General features: G+C 32.9%; 1 protein-coding gene across 2 annotated transcripts; it reads left to right on the plus strand.

Moving 5' to 3' along the window:
- The first annotated feature begins 5,867 nt into the window (after window positions 1–5,867).
- On the plus strand, window positions 5,868–14,083 carry LOC110107800 (protein PLASTID MOVEMENT IMPAIRED 1-RELATED 1). 2 transcript variants are annotated; one of them, XM_028694013.1, is made up of 5 exons: window positions 5,868–5,956; window positions 6,046–6,270; window positions 6,633–8,628; window positions 8,723–9,746; window positions 13,935–14,083. In XM_028694013.1, exons 2-5 carry the CDS (start codon window positions 6,090–6,092, stop codon window positions 13,983–13,985), a joined length of 3,252 nt encoding a protein of 1,083 aa, XP_028549846.1. In that variant the 5' UTR covers window positions 5,868–5,956; window positions 6,046–6,089; the 3' UTR covers window positions 13,986–14,083. The 2 variants fall into 2 exon arrangements, with proteins under 2 accessions (XP_028549846.1, XP_020693848.2); XM_020838189.2 differs by having other exon boundaries at window positions 13,943–14,038.
- Window positions 14,084–26,346: the final 12,263 nt, after the last annotated feature.

Genomic DNA, 26,346 nt, shown 5'->3' on the forward strand with positions numbered 1-26,346 from the left:
CCAAGAGAGACGATTTTCACCTTGGAGGAAATTTATTAGCATACACTGCATCTCAGAGAAATTGGGTGCGCTGGCATCACGGCTCTCAGAATCGCAGCTTTTTTAGAGTCAATATTTATGTTATCTTTTAGTAATCCCCATCTCACATTCAATGCACCAATTAATTCATACCTCTATGTACAGCTTCAGCATCATTCAATCACACGGTTCTGGCAGAAGCACAACACTTTCATTCAGTGAATTATCACCTGTTGCTTCAAATTACCCGCCACGCCTCTACCCAAAGCAATCGAGTCTGGAACCACATCAGAGTTTAGTCTCTGCAGCATGATCTCCGAAGAGCTTTCAGCATCATCAACAAACTGAGAATTGCTTCGGCTGGAAAGTTCCAAGCCGTGTAACTCTGTTCGCGCCTATCCCGCCGTTTTTTCACCGAAGAACCTTCGAAAATTTGTCGTATCTCGCCACGTGGTTACTGTACCTTGCTGCATTCCGCAGAAACAACTGAAAACGCGCAAAACTAACACTGCAAGACAAGCCCCAATCTTGCCTTAGCTGGGAGCAACGGAAAAGCTCGTGCTCCAGTTTCCAGCGAAAACTCTTCCCTCCCTCAAAGCTCCTGCAGATTAGCGCAGCAACGCTCGTGAGATCAACGCTTGTGGCTTGCCAAGGTCGGACTGGAGAACCAACCACCGTAGCGATAGATAAGAAAAATGCTTCGCTTCAATATAGCTTAGCAGAGGCCCTGCGCTCGTCTCCGGCTTCCATAGCACAGAACAAGTTATAAGTAAGCGACTCATTCAAACTTGGCACGCTGCACGGTGAACAAACGGCAGGACGAGTACGGTAGAGCCTGAATCGACTGCCGCCGGCGCAGTGAACGCAGAGACTAGGAGTCGGCAAAGGCAGGAGGAAATGTTGTCGATTGAGTGCACGCACATGGAGAAGATGCAATCAAAACGGCGGTGGGGATGTGGTAAAGAGCTTGAGCGGCTTTCGCAGTTCCAGATGAAGACGGCTTCTTCTCTTTCGATCGGAATGGCCGGTGGCGCAAAGGACTTGCGCGTGGAAAGAGAGCGTTGATGGAGCACAGCCTACCAGCTGATGCGCCTGAAGTGTTTCAATAAAGACGCATTAACATTTACCGCTCGGCATTAAACATTCAAATAACATTGAGATTTGATTCATAAGTTTTTCATATTTTAATTCGATGAGATATTGAAAATTCAATATTAATTCTTATAAATTTCAATCTATATAAATATAATTTTTAACAGTAATAAGCTATTAGGCTCCTTCAATCTATATCACTAGCTATAATTTGAGTGATCAAGAAATTAATTTGGAAGAAAATCCGCCTATCACATCAAAACAAAGTGTTTGTGCGATTGCTTCTGTGGCATCGTTAGCTCTAAATCTAAGCGCGCTAATGCATAAGAGTTTTAACTACAGTAATCTCCTTTCTTTCACCGGTTCATCTCTCGACCTCCGTTTTCATCTCTTCAAACTCGATTCTCTATGCAGTGCGGCTTCGGAAGGCGGTGCATTCGCGGTAGCGGCTACGTGCTGCGGAGGGGTTTGGATTCCACATTGAGCGCCTTGCTTAGGGCTTCGATTCACGGATAGTAGCCACCGTTGAGCGATGGAATAAACAGATGACGCCTTCAGCCCTCGCATTCTCTTTAGATCCTAACGACGGATATTACGAGGACAGAGTGTTTCTGATCAGAAATCCTAACACGTAGGGAATATGCAAAACCCAATAATCAGTGAAAGAAGAAGAAGAAGAAAGGAAGGAGATGATGTTTACTTTGGGGATTGTTGCGTCGCGCTTCTTCGGAGTTCAGGAGACACGACCCCGCGGAGATAGGGAAAGAAGATGGAGCGGGTTCGGTGGAGGCTATGTCGCTGTAAGGGCAAGAAAGGAACTTGGGCGGTGCTTTACGGGGAGATTGATGGCTGTACAGTGATTTTTGTAGATACGCATACACTCGTAGAAGATTGGGTTGCTTAAGTAAAGAAAGAAAGTTTGTAAAAAGTTATTCACTTTTTTTTTTTTTCATTGAATTTATTATTTTTATTACATAATTTTTCAAATGTATTTAGACGAGTATAGGTAATTCATAAAAATAAGCAAATTAAAATTTTTAAAAATTCATAATTATAATTATGACTATACAAATATTATTATATCCGACTAATTTAATATTGACTTTCACATTTTAATTTAATTATAATTGTCAAATAAATTAATTGTAATACCTAATATTTAGAGGTTGTCAAAATCGACAAAAGTTGGGTTTTCATTGCGATCGGCAAATATGATTAATCGAATTTGATCGCGTTGAATAAAACATGTTAAAATGTGGACGCCCGAACTCGAATAAAAATGTTAAAATCGAGTTTGGCTGATATTGCCGCCGAACTCGACCGTTTTAATAAATGAGTCCAGAATTTCAAAGCCTGAGTATGGAAGTCATTTGTTAAACATGGTCAACCTGAATTCAAATTTTTTTCTCCATGTGCGATTGGCTGTTGGGTCATTTTTTGACAACTCATATCTAATCTATAATGAATTAAAGATAATTGAATGCTTAATATAGGCAATTTAATTTAAAATAAAACATGTTTGATAATTCTAATAGAATCACAACTCTCTTGGTCTATTGGTTGAAAGCTTAGACTTCCAACTAAGAGGTCCAAGTTGCGAGTCCATGTGTATTCGTTGTGTGTGTGAGTTTGGCTCTAATGGGCCTAAATGGTCCGCAAAAAAAAAAAAAAAATTCCTAATAGAATTTTCTTTATTTATATTTATCATGCTTATTATATTGCATATAATAATTTACATATTCAAACTTATGTTTATTTTTTTCTTTTATGTATTTATGCAAATGTAATAGATTTTTTTAATTTACACATAAAATAATATAATTGTATTTATTTTATTCTTGGCATATTTTAAATTAATATTTTTACCACAAAATAAAAATTATATATATTTGCAAAATTTTCAAAAGTCTATTTATCAGTGACACATATAAGCTGATTTTTTAAATAAATATAATGATTTTAACCATATTAATGTTATAATGACATAATATAAATAAATATGATAAAGCCAAAAAAATTATTGTTAATAATTTAATATATCGATATTTTAATGAATTATATGGCATAATTGAACACTCCTTAATTTTTCATTTACGAGTTGCTGCTAATATTTGTGCTAGCATTTTAGTTGAACTAAATAATTCTTTATTTTTTTTACTGTTTTGGTTTTTATGTGTTTATTTTCATCAATTTATTATAAAATTTTGTGAGTTGGGATAATTTTAATTAAAATTAATAATATTTGTTTGTTGTTGAAAATGTTCATTATTTTTATGTAATTAAATAATATTTGGATTTATGTGTGTATTTATTTATTTAATATTGAAAATTTTATAATAATATTTGTAATTTTAATTTAAATATAATCTCGTATAAATTGCTTCGGCAATGCGACTGCTGTATTTTATACGGGTTGGTTGAATACGGGCCGCATGCGACCGTTGAGAGCAAGTCGAAGCGGAATAATGCTTAAAATGTGGGTAGAACAGCGAAGCGAGCAAGCATTTCAGGCAATGGTTGAAGAACGAGGGGTATAAAATTTAGGGCCACAATGACACACGGAATTCGCAGGGTGAAAGTAATATAATAAAATTGGTTATTTTTTCCCCGAACGTGCCGAGTTTTGAATTTGAACTGGCTGGGTCCGCAAAGCTGCTGATCTTCGCGCGGCGCAATAAGAAGCATGGGTTAGTAAGACATGGTAATAATTATCCGGCGAGTATTATTTTTCTTATTTAAACCTGTTTACTAACCCATGCTTCTTTTGGCCCCGCAAGATCAGAGTTGTGGGACCCAGCAGTTCAAATTCAAAACTCGGCACGTTCGGGGGGAAAAAAATAACCAATTTTATTTATTACTTTCACCCCTCGTGAATTCCGTGTGTCATTGTGGGCCCTAAATTTTATCCCCTCGTTCTTCAACCATTTGCTGAAATGCTTGCTGTTCGCTGTTCTACCCACATTTTAGCATATTCCGCTTCGGCTTGTTCAACGGTCGCATGCGGCCGTATTCACCAACCCGTATAAAACCAGAGTCGCATGCGAAGCAATTTATACGAATTATATTTTAAATTCAAATTACAAATAGTATATAAAATTTCAATATAAATAAATAAATACACAATAAATCCTATTTGCTAGATATTTGAAATATATCCAAAAAGTGATGGGATGTTGTTCGGTTTGTAAAGGAATTAAAAAAATGCATGTACGAGAACCCAAAAAACGGCGGGTCGGGTCGGCGACTTTTCTTAATGCTACGTGTCGCTAAAATATTAGTGGCCGAACGTAGAGGAGCGTACGTTCACCGAACCAAATAATTGTTCGTCATTGTGGGCCCTAAATTTTATCCCCTCGTTATTCAACCATTTGCTGAGATGCTGTTCGCTGTTCTACCCACATTTTAGCATATTCCGCTTCGACTTGTTCAACGGTCGCATGCGGTCGTATTCACAACCCGTATAAAACCAGAGTCGCATGCGAAGCAACTTATACGAATTATATTTTAAATTCAAATTACAAATATTATATAAAATTTCAATATAAATAAATAAATACACACTAAATCCAAATTTATTTAATTACATTAAAAATGATTGAAACATTTTCAAACAAAACGAAATATTATTAATTTTAATTAAATTATCCCAAACTCAAAATTTTATAATAAATTGATGAAAATAAACACTAAAAAAACCAAACAGTAAAAAATAAAGAATTATAGTTAACTAAATGTAGCAAAATATGAGCAACTCGTAATTGAAAAATTAAGAGGTTCAATTATGCTCAATAATCATTAAAATATGATATATTAAATTATTAACAATAATTTTTTAGCTTTATTCAATTTATTTATTTATATTATGTCATTATAACATAATATGGTTAAAATCATTATTTTATTTAAAAAATCAGTTATATGTGTCACTGTAAATAGACTTTTGAAAATTAGTTGCAAATATATATAATTTTTATTTTTGGGTAAAAATATTATTTAAAATATGAAGAATAAAATAAATACAATTCTATTATTTATGTGTAAATTAAACAAAAATTATACATTTGATAAATACATAAAAGAAAAAAATAAACATAGTTTGAATATGTAAATATTATATAAATATAATAAGCATGTAAAATTAAATAAAAGAAATTCTATTAGAATTTTTTTTTTTAAAAAATTTGAATTCAGGTTGACCTGTTTAACAAATGACTCATATTCAGGTTTGAAATTCTGACTCATTTATTAAAACGGTCGAGTTCGGGTTGATCAGCCAACTCGATTTTTAACATTTTTATTCGAGTTCGGGTCCACATTTTTAACATGTTTATTCAACGGATCAAATTCGATTTGATCATATTTGGGTCGAATGAAAACCCAACTTTTTGTCCGATTTTGACACCTCTAATATTAGGTATTACAATTAAATTATTTGACAATATAATTAAATTAAATGTGAAAGTCAATATTAAATTAGTGGATATTAATAATATTTGTATAGTCATAATTATAATTATGAATTTTTAATAATTTAATTTGTTATTTTTTGAATTTACCTATACTCGTCTAATACATTTGAAAAATTATGTAATAAAAATAATAAATTCAATGAAAAAAAAAAAAAGTGAATATCTTTACAAACTTTCTTTCTTTTACTAAGCACCCAATCTTCACGAGTGTATGCGTATCTACAAAAATCACTGTACAGCCATCAATCTCCCGTAAAGCACCGCAAGTTCCTTTCTTGCCCTTACAGCGACATAGCTCACCGAACCCGCTCCTCTTCTTCCCTTCTCCGCGGGGTCTTCTCCTGAACTCCGGAAGAAGGCGACGCAAAATCCCCAAAGTAAACTTCATCTCCTTCCTCTTCTTCTTCTTCTTCTTTCACTGATTAGGGTTTTGCATATTCCCTAACGTGTTAGGATTTCTGATCAGAACACTCTGTCCTCGTAATATCCGTCGTTAGGCATCTAAAGAGAATGCGAGGGCTGGAAGGGTCATCTGTTGATCCATCGTCACACGGTGGCTACTTCCGTGAGATCGAAGCCCTAAGCAAGGCGCTCAATGTGGAATCCAAACCCCTCCGCAGCCGTAGCCGTGCTGTACCGCCTTCCGGAAGCCGCAATGATAGAGAATCGCAGTTGAGAGATGAGAAGGGAGGTGAGGATGAACCGGTGAAAGTAATGAATTACTGTAGCTAAAACTCTTTGCATTTGCGCACTTTAGTTTAGAGCTAAGATGCACAGAAGCAATCGCACAAACAGTTTGTTTTGTGTGATTGAGGCGGATTTTCTTTCAAGTATTTCTTGATCACTCAAATTACATGCTAGGTGATATAGATTGAAGGAGCCCAGTAGCTATACTGTTAAAATTATATTTATATAGATTTGAAATTATAAAGAATGATATGAATTTTCGATATTCTCAATCGAATAAAATATGAAAAACTTATGAATTCAAATTCAATATATGAATGTTTAATGCGAGCTAAATGTTAATGCGTCTTTATTGAACAACTTCAGGGCATGCAGCTGTAGGCTGTGCTCCATCACGCTCTCTTTCCACCGGCAAGTCCTTTGCGCCACCGGATTCCGATCGAAAGGAGAAGAAGCCGTCTTCTCTGTGGAACTGGAAGCCGCTCAAAGCTCTTTCCCACATCCGCCACCGCCGTTTTGATTGCATCTTCTCCATGTGCGTGCACTCAATCGACAACATTCCTCCTGCCCTTGCCGACTCCAGTCTCTGCGTTCACTGGCGCCGGGCGGCAGTCGATTCTGGCTCTACCCGTACTCGCCCTGCAGTTGTTCACCGTGCCGCGGCCAAGTTTGATGAGTCGCTTACTTATAACTGTTCTGTGTATGGAAGCCGGAGCCGAGCGCAGGGCTCTGCTAAATATGAAGCGAAGCATTTTCTTATCTATGTTACGGTGGTTGGTTCTCCAGGTCTCGACCTTGGCAAGCACAAGGTTGATCTCACGAGGTTGCTGCCGCTTAATCTGCAGGAGCTTGAGGAAGGGAAGAGTTCTGGAAACTGGAGCACGAGTTTCCGTTTGTCCGGTAAGGCAATTGGGGCTTGTTTGAGTGTTAGTTTTGGGTTTTCAGTTGTTGTTGGGGATGAGAAGGTACAGAAACCAGGTGGAGATACGAAAATTTTCGAGGTTTCTGGTGAAAAGGGGGATAGGGCGAACAGAGTTACACGGCTTGGAAGCCTTCCAGCGAAGAATTCTCAGTTTGTTGATGATGTGAAAGCTCTTGGGGAGATCATGGAGAATAAACTTGATGTGGTTCCAGACTCGATTGCTTCAAGGGTAGAGGCTGGGGTAATTGATAAACAGGATAATTCAGCTGAAATGAAATGTTGTGTTCTGCCAGAACCGTGTGATTTGAATATGCTGAAGCGTACAGAGGATGAATTAATGGTGATTGAATGTGAGATGGAGATTACTAAAGAGGATAACATAAATATGACTGCTAAAAGGCTGGATTCTGAGAGGGCCGTGATGCAGGATTTCTCTGAGATTGAAGTGATTAAAGGGGAGGCAAATCAAAAGGAAGATGAGAACTCTTATTGTCATCAAATGACTGGAGAGCTAGCCACTTTACTTGAAGAGTCTACTTTGAAGAATGATGAGTCAACCTTCTTTGGCATCTCATTTGACGAACTAGAAGAAATGGGGTATCCAGAACTAAAAGCAGAAACCTCTGAAAATTTGAGTTTTGATGACGTTGAGCTGAAGCAAAAAGCAGCAAGTATGAAGAGCCCCTCCTGCAGTTTGGATGATCTGACAGAAGAAGTTGCTAGTGAATTCTTGAGCATGCTAGATGTGGAGCATGGTTCTACAGATTTGAGTTCTGAGGGTGATCCAGAGTCGCCAAGGGAACAGCTCTGGAAACAGTTCAGGAGGGAATCTCTGGGTCATGGTTGTGGTATGTTTGGTTTTGACGTTGAAGTTGATGAGGAAATAAATTGGGTTAATAGTTCAGAAGGTTTTGATTTTTCCTCAACTGTTTATGACGCTGATTCAGAGAATAAAAAACCATCCCAATCAATGGAAAGTAAATCAATGGCTCGAGTACTTGAGGATGCCGAAACTGAGGCTTTGTTGCGTGAATGGGGCTTGAATGAGAAGGTTTTTGACAGCTCTCCGCCTGGAAGCAGGAATGGATTTGGTAGTCCCATTGATCTTCCACCTGAGGAACCTCCCGAGTTACCACCTCTTGGTGAGAACTTGGGGTGTTTTGTTCAGACAAAAGATGGTGGGTTTCTGCGCTCAATGAGCCCAAACTTGTTTAAAGATTCTAAGAGTAATGGAAGCCTGATCATGCAGGTTTCAAAGCCTGTAGTTCTGCCTGCAGAAATGGGTTCTGATAACATGGAAGTATTGCAACACTTGGCTTCCATTGGAGTTGAGAAGCTATCAATGCAAGCTAGTAAGTTAATGCCCTTAGAAGAAATTACTGGTAATTTCATGCAACAACTTGCATGGCATTCTGTACCTGATACGGAAACATTTCAAAGGTTTTCTCGCTTCCTAAAAATCATTGTGCTACTTCACTCTCCTCAAATTGGCTTAATTATAATTTATTGTTTTTGGTGTTTCCACCCCATGCAGGCAGGGTTCACATCAGAACCATGAAGATGATTCTCTCTTTAATCGAAATGGTCCCGGAGCAACAGATAGGGGTGGAGAATCAAACTGTGATTATGTGTCATTGGAAGATCTTGCACCATTAGCAATGGACAAAATTGAAGCTCTGTCAATGGAAGGTCTCAAGATACAGTCTGGCATGTCTGATGAAGAGGTACCTACAAATATCACTAAACAAGTTGTTGGTGAGATTTCAAATTTTGATCGAAAAGAAGTCCGGAATCTTACATCCTTAGGCCTAGAAGGTGCTGTAGGATTACACCTTCTTGATGTTAAAGATAATGAGGATGACGTTGACGGTCTGATGGGTTTGTCAATTTCTTTGGATGAGTGGATGCAGCTAGATATGGGAATAGTAGAAGAAGAATATGAGCTTAGTGATCGTACATCAAAGATTCTTGCTGCCCATCATGCTAAACCTACTGAATTTTCGAGCAGAGGCCGGAAAGATGATAAAAAAGGAAAAATCTCAGGTAGGAGGTGGGGTTTATTGGAAAACAATTTCACAGTGGCACTAATGGTGCAGCTTCGTGATCCCTTTCGCAATTATGAGCCCGTTGGGACCCCAATGCTTGCTTTAATTCAAGTGGAGCGCGTTTTTATCCCTCCTAAACCTAAAATTTACTGCACAGTTTCAGGTACGACCAAGTCTGAACAAGAGAATGAGTCTGATACTGAGAAGGAACCTGTTCTGAAACTAGAAAAGGAAAATGTTGTCGATGTAATTCCTCAGTTTAAAGTCGCTGAAGTTCACGTAGCCGGTTTGAAGGCTGAACCTGAAAAGAAAAAGCATTGGGGCAATTCGATTCAGCAACATTCTGGTTCTCGATGGTTGCTTGCAAATGGGATGGGGAAGCATAGCAAGCATCCACTCATGAAGTCAAATGCAAGCAACAAAACATCACAATTGACCACAAAAACTCAGCCTGATGAAACTCTTTGGAGTATTTCTTCACGAATTCACGGTAATGGATCCAAATGGAATGAGGTACCAGCATCTAAACCTCACAAAAGGAGTTCAAACTTTTTGTTTTTCAGATAAGGTTGATAGATCTGTGGAGATTTTCCTATGTCTGGAACGACTTGTTTTAGTTGCTTCACAATAAACTTAACTTTTCTTTTTTGTTTCTTTTTTAACTGATATGGGATATTTCTCAAAGTTAAATTCTGATGTTAATATTATTTGAAGTGCTGTTCTATGAGCAAAGGCCATATAACATAATAAACTTAATAGGTAATGTGAAAAGTTTTGACTTTGGATTCTTACCATTTGTTTGAAATTGTGGGCTTTGCTATCAACATGTTTGCATGCACTATAATTACTTGTGTACTTGTATATTCAATTGATATTTTAGTATTCTCTTTTATAGTTATGTTAGGACCCACCCTTTTTCTGCTTTGTTCCTCACATGGCCAGTTCTGATCCTTTATCTGTACAGTATTAGTGGTATTTTAGGCAAGCATTAGTGTGATAATTATAGGTTCCATATTATGAATTATTGTATTACATAATTAATCTTTTTTTTTCCATCGTTATTATATGATTGATCTGTATTTTAGAGTTATTTGTTGTAGCAGAAGAGTCCAAATACTCTCTTTTGAAAGAACCAATGGAAACTATTTAATCTAAAAGAATTAAAAGTAGACCATGCAGAGCTATGAAATAGGAATAATGAAACAACCATAGCTCTTTGGATAAGGCATAATTAGAATAGTTAATATATTATATTTAATTAATATTAGTAAGTATAAAATTATCAAAATGGATAAAACTAAAATATTAAATTACCTTAATGATGGGAACCCATCTTTCTACCCCAAATGCCCATCCCCGAAATTTAGAAACCCTCGACGATGAAAAAGTAAAGAAGTTGTGAGAGGAGCTCGTCGGAGAAGGTATCAATGTGATCAGTGGCGTGTTGGTGTGAAAGTACCGGAGGGGTATGCAAAAAACTTGTGGATTTTAAGTTAAATCCAACCAATACCAGGATTTACTAAATCCATAAATTTTAAGGTATAATGAGGTAGAAATGAGAATTAAGATTTTTGGTTAATAAATAATAATTCTAAATTTTATCTATTGCTTCAGCATGAATTTATTTAATCTCTATAACATATTTTTAACATAAATAGTTATTTGTTAATATCCATTGTGTCAATTCTTGTAATACTCAAACTTTTTTTCAAGGTCAATAAAAATCCAATTGATATGTCATTAAAAATCATTTTGATCGGCATGGATTTTGATGTATATTTTAATTGGGAACTTTCAAAATTAAATTCAAAATCATCTGAACTCATATTTCAGCAAACTTATAGTCCAATTGAACATCTTGACGAGACAAATCCAACGACTCAAAACTGGTCCACTCAAAGTCTGAATCAAGTGCCTGAAGGATAAATGGAAACTTTAAAACATTAAGTGGATGGCCAAATTATCTCTAAAATTGGTATGCTTATAATCAAATCGAGCAGCTCGACGAGAAAAATTCAACGAGCCAAATATTGCTTAATTTCGGCATCAAGAAGGCATGTAAGTTTTGGAATGAACACTTTATGATTAAGGGAATCAATATGGGTCATTCAATTAAGTGTTTTGGATTTTCTCCATATTTACAGGTGTGTCACTCTAAAAAATTTATAAATAGGCCCACATTATTTATATTGGGAGGGGGAGGATCTTGGATCCTTAGTTTGAGATTTAAGAGAACTTTGAGGCTCTAAGGATCCTGAAGCACCACCGTTGAGCCATCGTTGTTGAGTCTCCAACCTCTATCGCCCATCGACTACAGTCCTTTGACTACAAACACCCGATTACAATCCTTCTAACCTCTGTCGTCCGATAACTATATTCATCCAACCTATGTCGCCTGCCGACTAATGTCATCCAATCATCGTTGATTGAATATAGTCTCTTCGACCTCCGTCGCTGGCCCACTAGAGTCTTCCGACCTCTGTTGCCTTTCAACTACATTCCTTGGATCGTCATTGCCTGACTGCGAACTGCAAACCACTTATTTTGTCTAAGATCTCCCAACCACTATGCTTGACTATGGTCCTTTAAACCTCAGTTGCCTGTAGACTGTAGTCCTTCGACCTCCGTCGCCTGCTGACTATGGTTCTCCAGCCACTGTCACCCAACTTCATCACCTACTATCACTAACAATGCCAACACATGTCATTACTTATAAAGTCAATGCACATCATTGATGTCAACTCTAACTCTCAATTTCAACATTCATATTTATACTGGATTCCTGGCAAAGGTTTCTTCCAACCTCAACCAACCAATGTGTTCTTTACAATGCATAAATGCTTTTCTTCGTGGAAGATCTTTACTTGTAATCAAATACAAATATTAGCGGAATCATTTTAACATGATCAAACCCAATAGTTTTTCCCTTTCCTCTAGTTTTTCCCATAAAAATTCTGGTGTCTCTTATAATTCTTACTCTTCTCTCACATTTGTATGTATGTTGGGTTTTTCAGATAAAATTAAGATGTTAAACTCTTTATCACACGTAACACCAATAAAGATCCCTTTTACATTTTTTTTTGTTTGAATAATGGTCTTCTCTTAAAAATCTTTTCCCCAGAAGATCTTAGTATCAACAAATCATTTTTAATGTCAACTTTATTTTTTAAGTGTTTGCTTTATCACCTGCTGTCATAATTTTATTGTATTGTACATAAGTTTAACTTTGTTATTAATTTAAGAATCTTGAATTCGCCTTCTTAAATTGCGTATAATCTAGTTGAACTTGTTATCGTATGGTACCCAACTTGAGACCAGTAATCCTTAACATGCCATAATAGATTTAATATGGTAAGATACACTTTCCAACATATGTTTGCTATAATAGATTTAATATGGCAAAGATACAATCTCCAACATATCTGTTGATAAAAACGAGCATTTAGTACATTTAGTTATAGAATTTGAAAGCATAATGCTCAACTACGGCTCGAGTAAAGATTCAAATACTGACTCCAATTGACTCAAATATATCTCAAAAATCAAAATATAAAATGTTGAAGCAATGAAATGATTTGTTTTCTCTAGCAATGAAGGAAATAACTCTTATGTATTGATGATTAAATTGTCAGGAGGGTTATGTTATTTTTTTAGCATTTTGTTATCAGCTACTCAGATGTGTATGACAACTTCAGTCATATAAATACCACATATGAAGTTAAGAGAAGCATGATAGACTTACATGGGGACTACATTGTTAGACCGGTCCCTAGTGGATAGGTCCAATTACAACCGACCCCTAGGGGACCAGTCCTTGTTTATTGCAGGAGGGGCGGCAACAAAGAGAGAGAGGAGTGGGGTCCACTAAAACTTCAAAGTCAAACTCTTTGGAGGGAAAGGAGGGTGCGACAAGGGCTCCTTAGTCATTTGGCTTGATTAATTAATTGTATGCTTTAAGTAGGATGAGGGAATTAGAGTTAGGGTTATGTTTTGATTATTGTGTTCTTGTTAGAGTTTCTTCTTGGTGTCTTGGGCTCTAGATTCGTCTAGAAATTGGGAGAGAGCGATCATCCTCTCGAATTGAGGATCAATTGTATCTTTGTTTTCGTTATTTTCGGTTTACTTGAAATATTTAAGTATTTCCTTATCATACATATCTTACTAATGGTCTAAAATCAGACACCTAAGAGTTGGGGGCACTCCTCGATAACTTCTCAAATGGTATTCTTCCAATTTAAAACTGTTCTTTAATTGAAATTTTACCTACTTAAATGATCTGTTGCTTATCATACTTATAAAGATCAAGACTTTCATTTTTCAAATTTTTTTACAGGTGATCGATCATGCTTCTTTTTTAATATTTAAATTTGGAGGAGGCTCTTTCTGTTGTTGTTGATTTGGTTATTGATATTACCCCTATTGCTGCTTTGAATGGGACATTTGTTATTATTATTTTTTCCCATCTGAAAACCATTTTCCCTTTTTCCTTTGATTTGAGTTCTACTCTGAATTTTGTTTAAAAAAGCTCTTGCTAATATTTGTTGGTTCATTTTCCATTTTGTTATGTGATTTCTGAGTGAATTTTTGTCACTGTGCATAAAGTCAGTTGATTTTGATTTATTTTAGATTTTATGTTCCTGACATTTTGTTTTGAACTGAAAAAAAAATTATGTCAGAATATGCTGATACTAATTGTTTCAGTGTTTCAGGATAGCAAAATTTTTCTCCTTTGCAGTACTCCATCCAGTATGAGCTTTACCATGAATATCCATTGGATTTTGTTCTTGTAGTTTTATCTTGGCCTATGTATCTTTGAATCACTAATATGAATTACTAATCAAGGCTTCGTTTGGGACAGTTTTTTTTGCTGCTTCTTAAAGAAGTTTTTTTAGTATAAAAATTAAAATTTTTATACTAAAAAGTTGTTTTAAAAAACAGTAAGAAAGTCATCCCAAACGAAACTTAAGTTACTGTTATTTATCATAAGCAGTCTGCCCTTCTACTTATCTTTCTGCAATTATCATTGTTCTTTCTTTAGCAAATCCTCAGTTGTCCTCAATTTTTCTGGCTTAGAAGTTTTAGCATGTAACTATGTATATATATAGATATGATTCAGATTTTGTTTGGGATAATTTTTTTATTATTTTTTAAAGCAATTTTTTAGTACAAATAAAATTGATTTAAAAAGCAATAAGAAAATTATCACAAATAAAAGCTTGTATTTCGCTATGATATGATATTGGTTGCTCTAAGTTTCCAATTGAAGCCTATCTACAAATGATTCCATGCTGCTATAAATTTTGGAATGGGACTTCCACCTGAATGAAAGCAACAAGAAACTTATCTTTGGAATGGTGATTAAGGCTTCATTTTGGATGGTTTTTTTATTGCTTCTTAAACTAGCTTTTTAGTACAAAATTTTTAATTTTTATAGTAAAAAGTTGCTTCAAGAAGCAGTAAAAAGCCGTCCCAAATGACTCCTAAAGCGTTGTTTGGGATAACTTTTTTATTGCTTCTTAAAGTAGCTTTCTAGTACAAAATCAAAGCTTCGTTTGGGATGGCTTTCTTACGGTTTCTTAAACCACCTTTCGAGTACAAAAATTACTAAAAAATTATTTTAATAAGAAGAAAGAAAGCCATCCAAAACGAAGCTTAAATTTTTTATACTAGAAAGCTGATTTAAGACAGTAAAAAATTCATCCCAAACGAAGCCTAAATTATCATATTGGTTAATACCTGAATTGATATTGATTTTTGCTGTTAGTAAACTTTGTTTAATTCTTTTTTTTTCTTTTGTTCAAACCAATCTCTTTAAAATTCTTTTTGGGGATAAGATGAGCACTCAAACTCAGTCCATTAAGATTCTTCAACTTATTTCCAACAAGTGGGCTTTGGAAAAAATATATGCTTCTTTGTATTGATTAAGTATGAATAAGTTTGTAGTATACTCAATTTTTAATTTAGTAAGATTTATTCTCTTTTTTTTTCAATTTATTTGTAATCTTTTTTTGAAAATCCTTTTTTTTTCCTTATTATATAATAATATAATTGAGCTTAACTAATATTACATTTTTTAAATTCATTGCTTATTGCCAATTCTATTATATCCTTTCAGATTGGAATTATAGTTTATTGTGGATAATTCTTTCCATATTGCTATTTTAGTCCATAATTTTGATTTCATATTCAGCAGTTTATAATTTTAATTATATTTATCATAATTTTAATATGTGCAGATTAATTTATGTCTCTAAAGAAGATATTTCTTATATTGAAATTTAATTAGCAGACACTTGAATTAATAAATTTGATTTTGTTGGTTGTTGAATTCAGAAATATAAGAAGCTATCGAGGGTTCAAACATTGTTGCATTTGAGTTTATAGAAGTTTTACAATTTTTTATTGGAAAATTTACATACATACCACTTTATATCATCCTATTTACATATCTAACACCTAAAATTTTAATATTATATACATACTCTATATTATTTTAATATCAAATATGGCACTCATATTTTCTTCCTACCACTCATATATTTCATTTCTATCGCTCATATTTGATATGAAAATGAACTATATATGGGTGGTATGTATGTAATATTAAAATTTTAGGTGTTAAATATGTAAATAGAATAGTATAGAGTGGTATGTATGTAAATCTCCCTTTTTTATTTTGGAAATATTGAGGGCTTGGCCCAAAAAGTTTTACAAATTTTGATGTTAGCAACTATAGGTAGGGTTCTTTCAAGCAAATTTCTTGCATTTTAGGTATAGGGATTGCAATATATTATTTTCTTTCTCTATCCAATTCTTTCACCATATGTTTTAGTGTTAGACTTGCAATATGAATGATTCCTTTTAGTTTTGAAAAAAAAAAATTGTTTTAGAGTTAGTAATGTATGGTGCTAAAATATGTTAATGAGAAAGTAATGAGGGGGTTCAATGTGAATGTTGAATTGCATAAATCTTTGAAATAATTTAATTTTGAAGAATAAAGTTGTTAAAGTTGGCCTTGTAAATTATATAAGTATTTGTTTGTAACATATTATATAAACATTAATAATTATTTATATGTATTGCATTTTATTAATAGTTTGTAACATATTAGTCAAATGTAGATGCATTTTTTATTAAAAAAATCATTAATTAAATTATATTTGAAGTTCTAGGTCCATTTTATTTTATTTTATTTATTTTAATTCATAAACTCATATCTGATTTAATGATCACTATTTTAAAAATTAGATCGGAACGGTCGGTCTGACCGGTTTAACCGTGAACCGGTCTTATGGCCAGTCCGATTCATCCTAAAAAATCGTCTCTGCATCGAACTAGCCAGAGCCAGGCAAAATCATCGGTTTCGTGATGTTTCTAAAATTAGTATAAGATTTCGTAGAGATGATAACTTCTAACGTGAAAAAAAAAATCCTATTCACAATATTAAAAACGTAAGATAAAGAAAAACATTATAGAAAATGAATTATTATATTGCTTAGGCATCTTCACTCCAATCTAGCTTCTAAATTGTAACCGGATCCTTAAGGTTATTAAATGCTTTGATGTTTATCACCTTAGTATACATCAATAGTCATAACCTTCTTTCTAAGAGTTTTTGCCAACTTGAAAAGGATCATAGTTAGTAATAAATCCCTCGCTATGTTAATGAAGGGAGAATAATAACAATCGTGATTATCAATTTATCTTTTTAGTTATCAATATTGTATTAACAATCCTGAGGGTTTGTCATATTGGAAGGAAAATGAGTAAAGGGATCGGGGAAAGATCGTAGGTCAAGAACCGATTGGATTAGTTTTGTATAAATTGACGAGTTAAGATTAGGAATAAACATATCTCAATCATTTGATCAAGTGTTCAATAATCCATCCTCTCATCATCGTATTAGGCTAGCTTTGCATAAATATCAAAGATGTAACAAAGCATTCATATTTTCATTCATTTGTGAGATAAAAAAATCAATTATGCCACTCATATGCTCCTCAAAGTTAACAAGATCCTATCACAGAGAGAGAGAGAGAGAGAGAGAGAGAGAGAGAGAGAGAGAGAGAGAGAGAGAGAGAGAGAGAGAGAGAGGATTATAAATGTTGATATATGTTCAACAACTTTGGTGTTGTTGCATTCAAAATTTATAAATTTTAATTAAAATCCTTGATCTACACTTGAAATTTTAACAAAAATTTTAAGTTTTACTTACTCAAAACTAAAAATATTAATTGATTTGCTATCAATTTCATCCAAAATCAATTCAAAATCATCAAAATTGAAGGAAATTTAAAAACTTAATGATAATCAAGACAAGAAAGTTTCTATAATTATCTTGTGAGAATTAGAATGATCCAAAGCATATGTACATCACTAATCAAAGGTGACCCCTCATATTACAATCTGTTCATCATTACTTGATGTGGACATTGGATGCTCAAAGGGTACAATGATATTATTTGTATAATAGGTGTCATGATATCAAAGCATTAATTTATTATTTAACTCTAAGAAAGGCATGTACAATGTGCCCTTAGTTGGCCTACAATCATTTAAAACAAAGCTAGTTTGGACTTTAGGGTTCAATTAGCATGTAAAATAATAATTACATAAACTAAAGCTTAATTAATTACATAATTAAGATAATTAATTAAATCTTAATAAGCTTTTGGAGCTAAGAACATGCCATCATAGCATCTTGAAAAGGTTAGCTAGAGATTACAAGCCTGGACATTTCAAGAAGTGTAGTAATTGCAACTTGTTGACATGTAATACATCAACATCGAACTTCTGCATGTCGAAAACCAAAACTTAGATCATAAAGTCTTTGTAAAATGAGGGTGAAATCTTTGAGCAGTGTCTTATCTACAAACTCAATTTGCTTTCTGAAAATTTACCCCATAACTTAATTTGTTAAAACTCCCTAAAAGAAAGCGAGGGGAGGCCGGGGCACGAATTTTCGGAGCCCACACCATTGCTCTCGTATTTTTATCCTCTTCAATTATCTCTAGTATTAATTGTTTTCTAGTATTAATTGTTTGATATGCAATTAATAATCCATCAACTACATTTCAGATGATTTTGATTGATTCTTGAAATTTTTTTTAAAAATAATTGAAGGATATGCAATATTTGGTATTAAATTATGTATACACGTAGCACACATCAATATTAAACTATAAGTTCAGTGAACATATGCTTTGCCATCTACAGTCGATTAAAGGCTAAATGAAATTTAATTCTATGTTCTAATAATATAAAAGTAAAATAAAATAAATAATAAAAATAACAATAATTGAAGCTTTGCACACGGTGGAGAAAAGCTTGATGTTTGTTGATGTTTGTTGATGTTATTGCTATAAACAATAGCTAAAGCAGTCGACCCCGCGTAGTGGGATAAAAGCTTGATGTTTGTTGATGTTATTGCTATAAACAATAGCTAAAGCTTTATACCCTATAATACTTGCATATGTATTAGTACCACACAACTTCAAGACAATTATTCAACAAAATTTAGACATTTAGATTTTTTTATTTGTCTATTTATCAAGATACAATATCACATTTTGTATGATCGTTGACTTGAAGAGACTTTTACATCATTATGAGTTTAGAATTTTGCTTCTGATCATACGATCGCATTGAAATCATATTAACTTATTTAAGTATTTTAGGTTTCGTTTGGGACAGTTTTTTTTTTTTTTTTAATTATAGTACAAAAATTTTCAGCTCAAAATTTTTTTGTATTAAAAGCTACTTTAAAAATCATTAAGAAAATTATCCCAAATGAAATCTTAATCAAACATAGTATTTAATGCTTGAGGAAGATGGATTCCCTCTATACATCTCTTTCGACACAATCCGATCAAGTTCATGTTATGCTACATTAGTTGATTTTATTCTTTAGTTCATATTTATTCTTTTTAAATTGCACTATGCTAGCTTACCATGGCAATGAACATAAGTTGATTTTTTTTTTTTTTTCATATTTATTCTTTTTAAAGTGCACTATGCTAGCTTACCATGGCAATGAAAATATGTTTAGGGTGATATATGAGGTACAATAATTATTAATTCTATCCAATTATTAATCTTATATCATTTCACTATTATTATTATTATTATTATTATTATTATTATTTATCCATTATAAAAGATAACATAATTGAGATTATTGACTGAACCCAAAACTAAATTAAAAGATTAAGACTAAAGGAGTGAGAATCAAATTAGTTTAAGATAGCATCATTAACATTTTTGCCCCACAATGGAGTTTTTATGAGGGTTTCTCTTACCAATAGCATGATGGTTCGATCCACCTGTGGGTCGAGGATTTATATATTGGGTTAGTCCGATTGACGGTGATCAAAATTGAAGAAAATTAGGTAAGGATGTCGTATTATAATTTGTGTCAGAATGAGCTTGAATGTATTTGGATTTATATTGAGATTAGTGCTTACATATCGTATCATGAATTGCACAAATCTCAGCAAAAATCCGAGAGCATTCAAAGTTACCCTGACGCAAATTTCGTCATTATATCCTTACGCAATTCTTTTAATCAAAATTTTGCTCAAGCCCTGTCAGTTCAAAATTCGATAGTGCCACATCTGATCAACTTTGTTAATCAGTGCTTGCATTTTTTTAGGCTCAAGATTAATAATAATATTTTTTAAAATTAAAATTATGCTAAAAAAAATGGAGTTGTATTAGCTAGATTACTTAAACTAATTAATTGCTTTGTTCATAAATAAACCGGTTCGATCCATTCAAACCAATACATATTGTAATTAAAAATTAAATGAAATAAAAATATTTTTCGAAGCCTTCATCAATAAGCATGTGCTTTGCGTTTTATTCATGGATTTTATGCATGGAGACCTGGAGGGTAATATTGCCAATTGTCATATGAATGCTAGAATAAAAACGGAATTTTACGAACACTTATAAATTTGACCAGATAATGGGACTAGGGTGTATCAGAGGAGCCTACTCGCGAGGCCATGCTTTTAAGTTACATGTGAATGATGAATCTGTTCCGGACCTTTCGTTAGTCAGTTGTGAAATTATGAAAAACCCCTTAAATTTATATGTATAAATATATGAAAAATAAAAAAGCCCCTTTGATCTTTGGATTTTCTCAAGCCCTTCTTATGAGAAAAAAAAATGAAGAAATACGTTTTACCAATTATGAATGTGAAATTTGATTTATTATTTTAGATTAATATGTTTTGTTATATTTTCATTTCGTGAAACTTTATCAAAATATCCTTGTTGCGTCCTGGAATATTCGCGGCAGTAGAGAAATATATAGTTTAACGTCATAATTTTGTACGAAGATCCAGCACACAATCAAATAAAAGAGAGAGGATGCAGCATTCATAAGAGACACCCGACTTTTTAAGTGAAAAGTCCTGAAAAGGGGAAAAAATCACGGGGTCTGGCCCAGTTTGAATGAATCCACTAATATTGGCAGTCGATTACAAATGAGGCCCTTCTTAGGGAGAAGACCTTGGCTTTGATGTCACAAATGTACGTCATATATAGTGCATTACATGGTGGGGGTTACAATAATCAACATAGACATGTTTGTTTGGTTGGAAGGGACATAGTCGGCAAGAGACATGGGTTCGAAAGACTGTAGTAGAAGGGTGGTACTCCGGGAGAACTCTCGGCGTCAAGTGGTGGCCCAGCAGAAGTTTGAGTCTCAGGTTGTGGTCCAATATAATTCCGAGCCTCAGGTGGCGGTCCGGCAGAAGTCCGGAACTCTGGTGGTGGTCCAGCAGAACTCCGGGCATCAGGTGGTGTCCTGGTGGAGCTCCGGGCCTCAAGTGGTGGTCCGGTGGAGCAACGACGTTAGGTGGTGGTCCGGTGGAAGTCCGGCGGTGGTCGAGGAGGAGCGAGGAGGCAAGAGTGATCTTCGATCTCTCTCTTGCTCTCTTGCTTGAAGCCCCTACTTTAAAGAGAATGGAGAGGTCTATTTATAGATTTATGGAGTGGCATGACCCATAAATAAGTTAGAGATCAAGGATAAATGGGGAGTGGTTGGATGGACGGCCGATATTTAATCCCTTGATCATTGACCGTTTGTCAGACATTTGAATGTCTTAATGATGTTAGAATTCAGTGATCTTGGGGTCGTTGGATTCGTCTCGTCAAGCCGCTCGATTCAACTATAAGCACGTCATGTTTGGAAACCATTTGGTAATCCAAATTATGGTTCGAACCCTCCAACAGCGCTTCAGACCCATGATTTGGACCTATTTGGGCTCGGATTGAGTCGGATTTGGTGTCGTTGGGTTCGTATTTTTGAGACGTTCAGTTCAACTATAAGTTTGCTGAAATCAAAGTTTGGATGATCACAATTTTAATTTCAGAAGTTTCCAACTTGATTTTGCCTCGAGATTCGTCCCTGATCAAGATAATTTTTTGATGATGTATCAATACGTAAACAAAAACACGATAAATAATGTCTCATATTGGAGATATTATTGCTCGGATCTCTATCTCCTTTGTAATTCCTCCTCAACAATCTTCTTGTTTGTTTGATTGATTCAACAACCTCTGCTCTCAATTAAACATATTATAGCTCGGAGACTTCAAGTTACTGATTCTTTTAACCCGCGTCATTCATTTCAATATATAATATGAGTTTTTTTTTTTTAAATCACTATTTATGTAATTCAATTCTCGTGTTACTACTCATTACCTGTAACGTGAAGGAAAAATAGACTTCAAACATTCAGTTAGAACCCTGGATTCGAAAACATGACTCCAAACTTGTTCGAAAATGGTTGAACCCACAAGAACATAAATTTGAACGAATTTTAAATTTGGTATAAACCTACAAATGGTATTTCAAATTTGGTCTAAATCTTATTCAAATCAAATTTGAACCTATTCCTTATGAACTTGCATATATTTCTATTGCTTTGCTATGATTAAAAATATCCTAACTCATTATTCCAATGTTATGCATTGGATGCCCAACTCAATATAGACAGCTCTCATTATTTAAAGTTAAAACCCTTATCTAAAATCATTCTCCAAACAAGAATCCAAGATCCTCCCTACATTGGAAACCAAGCCATAATTGTTGGGGTCCAAAGGCAAGAAGCAAATCTTGATTCCTTTCTAACATTGCTTATTAGAATAATCAAGCTTGAAATATGAACACGAACTGAGCTCGAGGATGAGTTATCTAAACAAGCTCGATCTCGAATAAAAAAAAAAAAAAAAAAAAAAAACTCGTTTTTTTATTGAATGTTTATCTTAATATGAAAGTATGTTATTTTGTGTTTTATTAAATATTTTAATGATTTGATTATTTATTTATGCTCTGAATTTTTTTTTTCTTATTTTCATATGTTGAATAAATAAAAAAATGTAGAGGTTCTCATAACTTTGATGAGAGTGATAAGGATGTAATGTTGTCCCGTTTACACATAGAATATTAATAAAAACAGTTAGTAATAGTTATATTTTAGGCTGTTGGGGAGATTTTAGGTTTTGTTTGAGATAGCTTTCTTACTGCTTTTAAAAGCAATTTTTTAATAGAATTTTTTTAAAAATTTGAAATTTTTTTACTTAAAAATTGCTTAAAAAAAAGTAAAAAAGTTATCCCAAATGAATCATTAATCGACAAAAAAAACTAAAAGTTGTACTAAAACCGCCGCAAAATTGTTGCAGTCGTTGTCCGCTACAAACATCTTCTATAGCATTTTTGCAATAGCCGAGGAAGATAAATCGAAATGTTAGTTTTAGCATTATTTTTGACCTTCATAAATATAGGACATTTGCAGTAGTTAAAACCACAACAAATTTATACATTTATTAGCGGCTAAAACTTAAAACTATTGTTAATGTTGGGGTTTAAACCGCAAAATATTATATATATTTTTAAATTGCCCATTTTATTTTAGTGCAAATTTAGTTTTATTTATTTTTGTTTTCCTTATTTAAATTTTTTTTTATTATTCCTGCTTATTATAAACATGCATGTTTGTATGTTTATTAATTTGTTTCCTAAATTCATGAAAGATTTTTTATAAATAATTGAAAATACTAATTTATTTTCAAAATCAAGAACAAGAAAAAGTCCAAACTTGTTTTTTTAATATTAATTATTTTTAAATAAAAAATATAAATATAATCAAATTTGGTTTAAGGTATGTGAGAAAATATTCAGTTAAAAAGAAGTGAAAACTAGTAAAATAACTAATAAAATCTATTCAGACTCCTATTGACTTCTCAACAGGCTGGACTTGTTTCTTGTACGCAAGTCTTGGCTGGACGTGCAAGCTTAAGCTATTTTCTCATATTTACATATAAGACTCGTCTTTAGTATTATATTATTATAGGGATTTACACAAATACCCCATAATTTTTATATATTTATATTCCTAATGTTTAAATTTAATATTAATTTTCATATTACTTTTATTTTAAAATGACATAAAATAAATAATATTCATCATCCGAAATTCAGGTAATTTTCTATTAATGATTATTAAATTTTTAAGTTAAATGGTAATTATGAGTCCTAAAATGCTTAATATGATTGTTACTAATTAATGTTTGAGGCATGAGAAGTGAAAATCTAAAATATGAAAATTTATTTGCAAACGCCGTAGCACTAGTGTAGGCCTACGGCGGCGCCTTGACATCGAGCTTTAGTGTTGTTGGGCAGAAAAATATGTTTGGGCATAAGTTGCGATTCTAGAGAAGCAGCATTGCGGTGCCGGGTCTAGGTGATGATATTTTGGGAGAATCTAGAAAATTATTTGAGAATGCGATGACGCTGGAAAGAATATTGGATTTAAATTATTAAAATATCTGAAATTACTTGTCAAAACTTGTTTCCACCCAACTTTGATGAAAAAAAGAGAGGAAAAGGAGGAGAAGATGAAATAGAAAGGAAGGAGAGAGACATGGAGGCCAAAACTCAGGATTCATACGTCGGGCCTGTTCGGGATATTGTAGAGCTCGATGTAGGGTCCTAAACGCATGTCTCTTATTTCAATTCCAGCAAGTTTATAAAAAAAATACGAATAAAAATATATTTTCTCGAGTTTTATGAAGTATTCACTGTGAGAATTGTAATAAGTTATTTTACTTCTTATTATGAACGTTTTGACCATATAAATTTGAGTTTTTAATGGTTGATTTTTTTTCTACACAATTTTTTAAGTATATTATTAAATTGAGGCTTTTTTTTCAAATATAATAGCTATATACAAATTTTAAAATGTTAATGTGAATGTTCCTCTAAAATTAGAAATTAAAAATAAAAAGTTCAATGAGTACGCTATTTTACAAATAATGTGACATTTCATTGTCTTGTATAATCTAAATATGACATTAAATGTCTAATTTAATTACTATTGCTTTGAAATGCACCTTGCATTACATGCCATTAAAGATATTCTATTCTGAAATGTGAAAAAGTATACTCTTTATTATATTACGATGGCCTTAAATGTACTGTTATAGCCCCACCTATTTGATGTAGATGTGGGAGAGATTATGACCCTATTTACTAAAAGCAAGTGTGGGAGCTTAAGTAATACTGTAAATATTCTTCTTATCTCATATGTCTGATGCAGATGTGAGAGAGATTCTGGCCTACTTGTTATATGCATGTGTGGAAGGTAAATGAAGGTATAAGTAGAAATGGAGTGGTAATAAGGCATCATTATGACATTTGTATTCTAATCATTACATTTCATATATTAATACTTTTAATGAATTAAGTTTAAGATATGTTTTGAAATATGCATTAGTAAACTTTGAACTTCTGTATGAGATCTGAAGGAAAAAGTTGAAGTGAAAGTGAAATGCAAGTGAATCTTTGATAATGAATATTTTGTATTACATTTGAAAACTTTTATGAAAGTAGTTATGTGATTATGTAAGTATAAGTGCTAGCTTTGAGATCATGTATATATTGAAATTTGGTAAATTCACTTTTTTTTTCTTACTTTAATAATTTCACAAGTCTTTATGTTTTCCTTAGATTAATTGCTTTTAAATATTTGCATTGGATATTGTTACCTGTGAAGGATGAAGGAGAGAGTCTACTGAGCTGCTTGAGCTCGCTCTATTACTTTTAAATATTTCAAGCAAAGGAAAATGTTCGATGGAGTAGATCAGGTCTAGAGGAGGATTCTCTGAGTTTGGAGTATATGGCACTGATTTTATAATCCAATTTTATTTATTTTGAATTATAGAATTGAAGGTTTCCTGGATTAAGTATTTATGTTTTTATGAAATAAAAGTTGATTATGCTGCTTTTATATTTTTAAAATCTAGTAGGTCTAGTTGTTTGTTATTGGTGGATAAGTTAATTAGTTATAAGTTTAAGTAAATCAATCCTATCATCAATCCTAAAGAGTGACGAAATATATGTTTGAAAAAAATATTTCACTTTTAACAAATTAATATTGGTGATTATTTTTATTTAAATTAAAAAAATCAATCCTATCATCAATCCTAAAGAGTGACAAAATATATGTTTGAAAAAAATATTTCACTTTTAACAAATTAATATTGGTGATTATTTTTATTTAAATTAAAAAATAGGCTTTATATAAATAAATATCAAAGTTTTAAGAATTAGATATAAATATTAAAAAAATTATGTGAGATCGATCTATGTGTAAATCACCTCATAATTTTATAACCATTTGTTTTTAAAATATTATTATTATTATTATTTAAAATAGAATTATCATGAATATTCTTTATCTTTCATTTATCTCTTTGTAGTTCTAACTTTTATATGAAAATAAATTATATTCTCACATTATGATCAAAATGTTATTGTTATAAAATAAAAATTTTAAAATTTCATTTTAAGATAAAAGTACTATAAGCTGCTAGAGTTTTTCTGCTATGAATGTTGCAAATAATTGACTATAAAAATTTAATATTTAATTCCTTGCACCCATATTTGATCTATAAGTGATAAACATGAAATATTAAAGTTTAAAGCATTGGATATTCAAATAGCATATATAAAATAATATGTATCTACATCCCCTAAAATATTACTAAATTTTCTTTTTAAGTATAAATAATATATCTTAATCTCATTATATATATATATATA

Source organism: Dendrobium catenatum, unplaced genomic scaffold (genome assembly GCF_001605985.2).
Source record: "Dendrobium catenatum unplaced genomic scaffold, ASM160598v2 fragScaff_scaffold_390, whole genome shotgun sequence".
NCBI lineage: Eukaryota > Viridiplantae > Streptophyta > Magnoliopsida > Asparagales > Orchidaceae > Dendrobium > Dendrobium catenatum.

Bases quoted from the DNA above. Each gene is read 5' to 3' on its own strand.
- LOC110107800 (XM_020838189.2), top strand. From the start codon at position 6,090: ATGCGAGGGCTGGAAGGGTCATCTGTTGATCCATCGTCACACGGTGGC. The intron at 8,629-8,722 runs GTTTTCTCGCTT...CACCCCATGCAG, and splicing joins GATACGGAAACATTTCAAAG to GCAGGGTTCACATCAGAACC. The intron at 9,747-13,942 runs GTACCAGCATCT...TCAGTGTTTCAG, and splicing joins ATGGATCCAAATGGAATGAG to GATAGCAAAATTTTTCTCCT.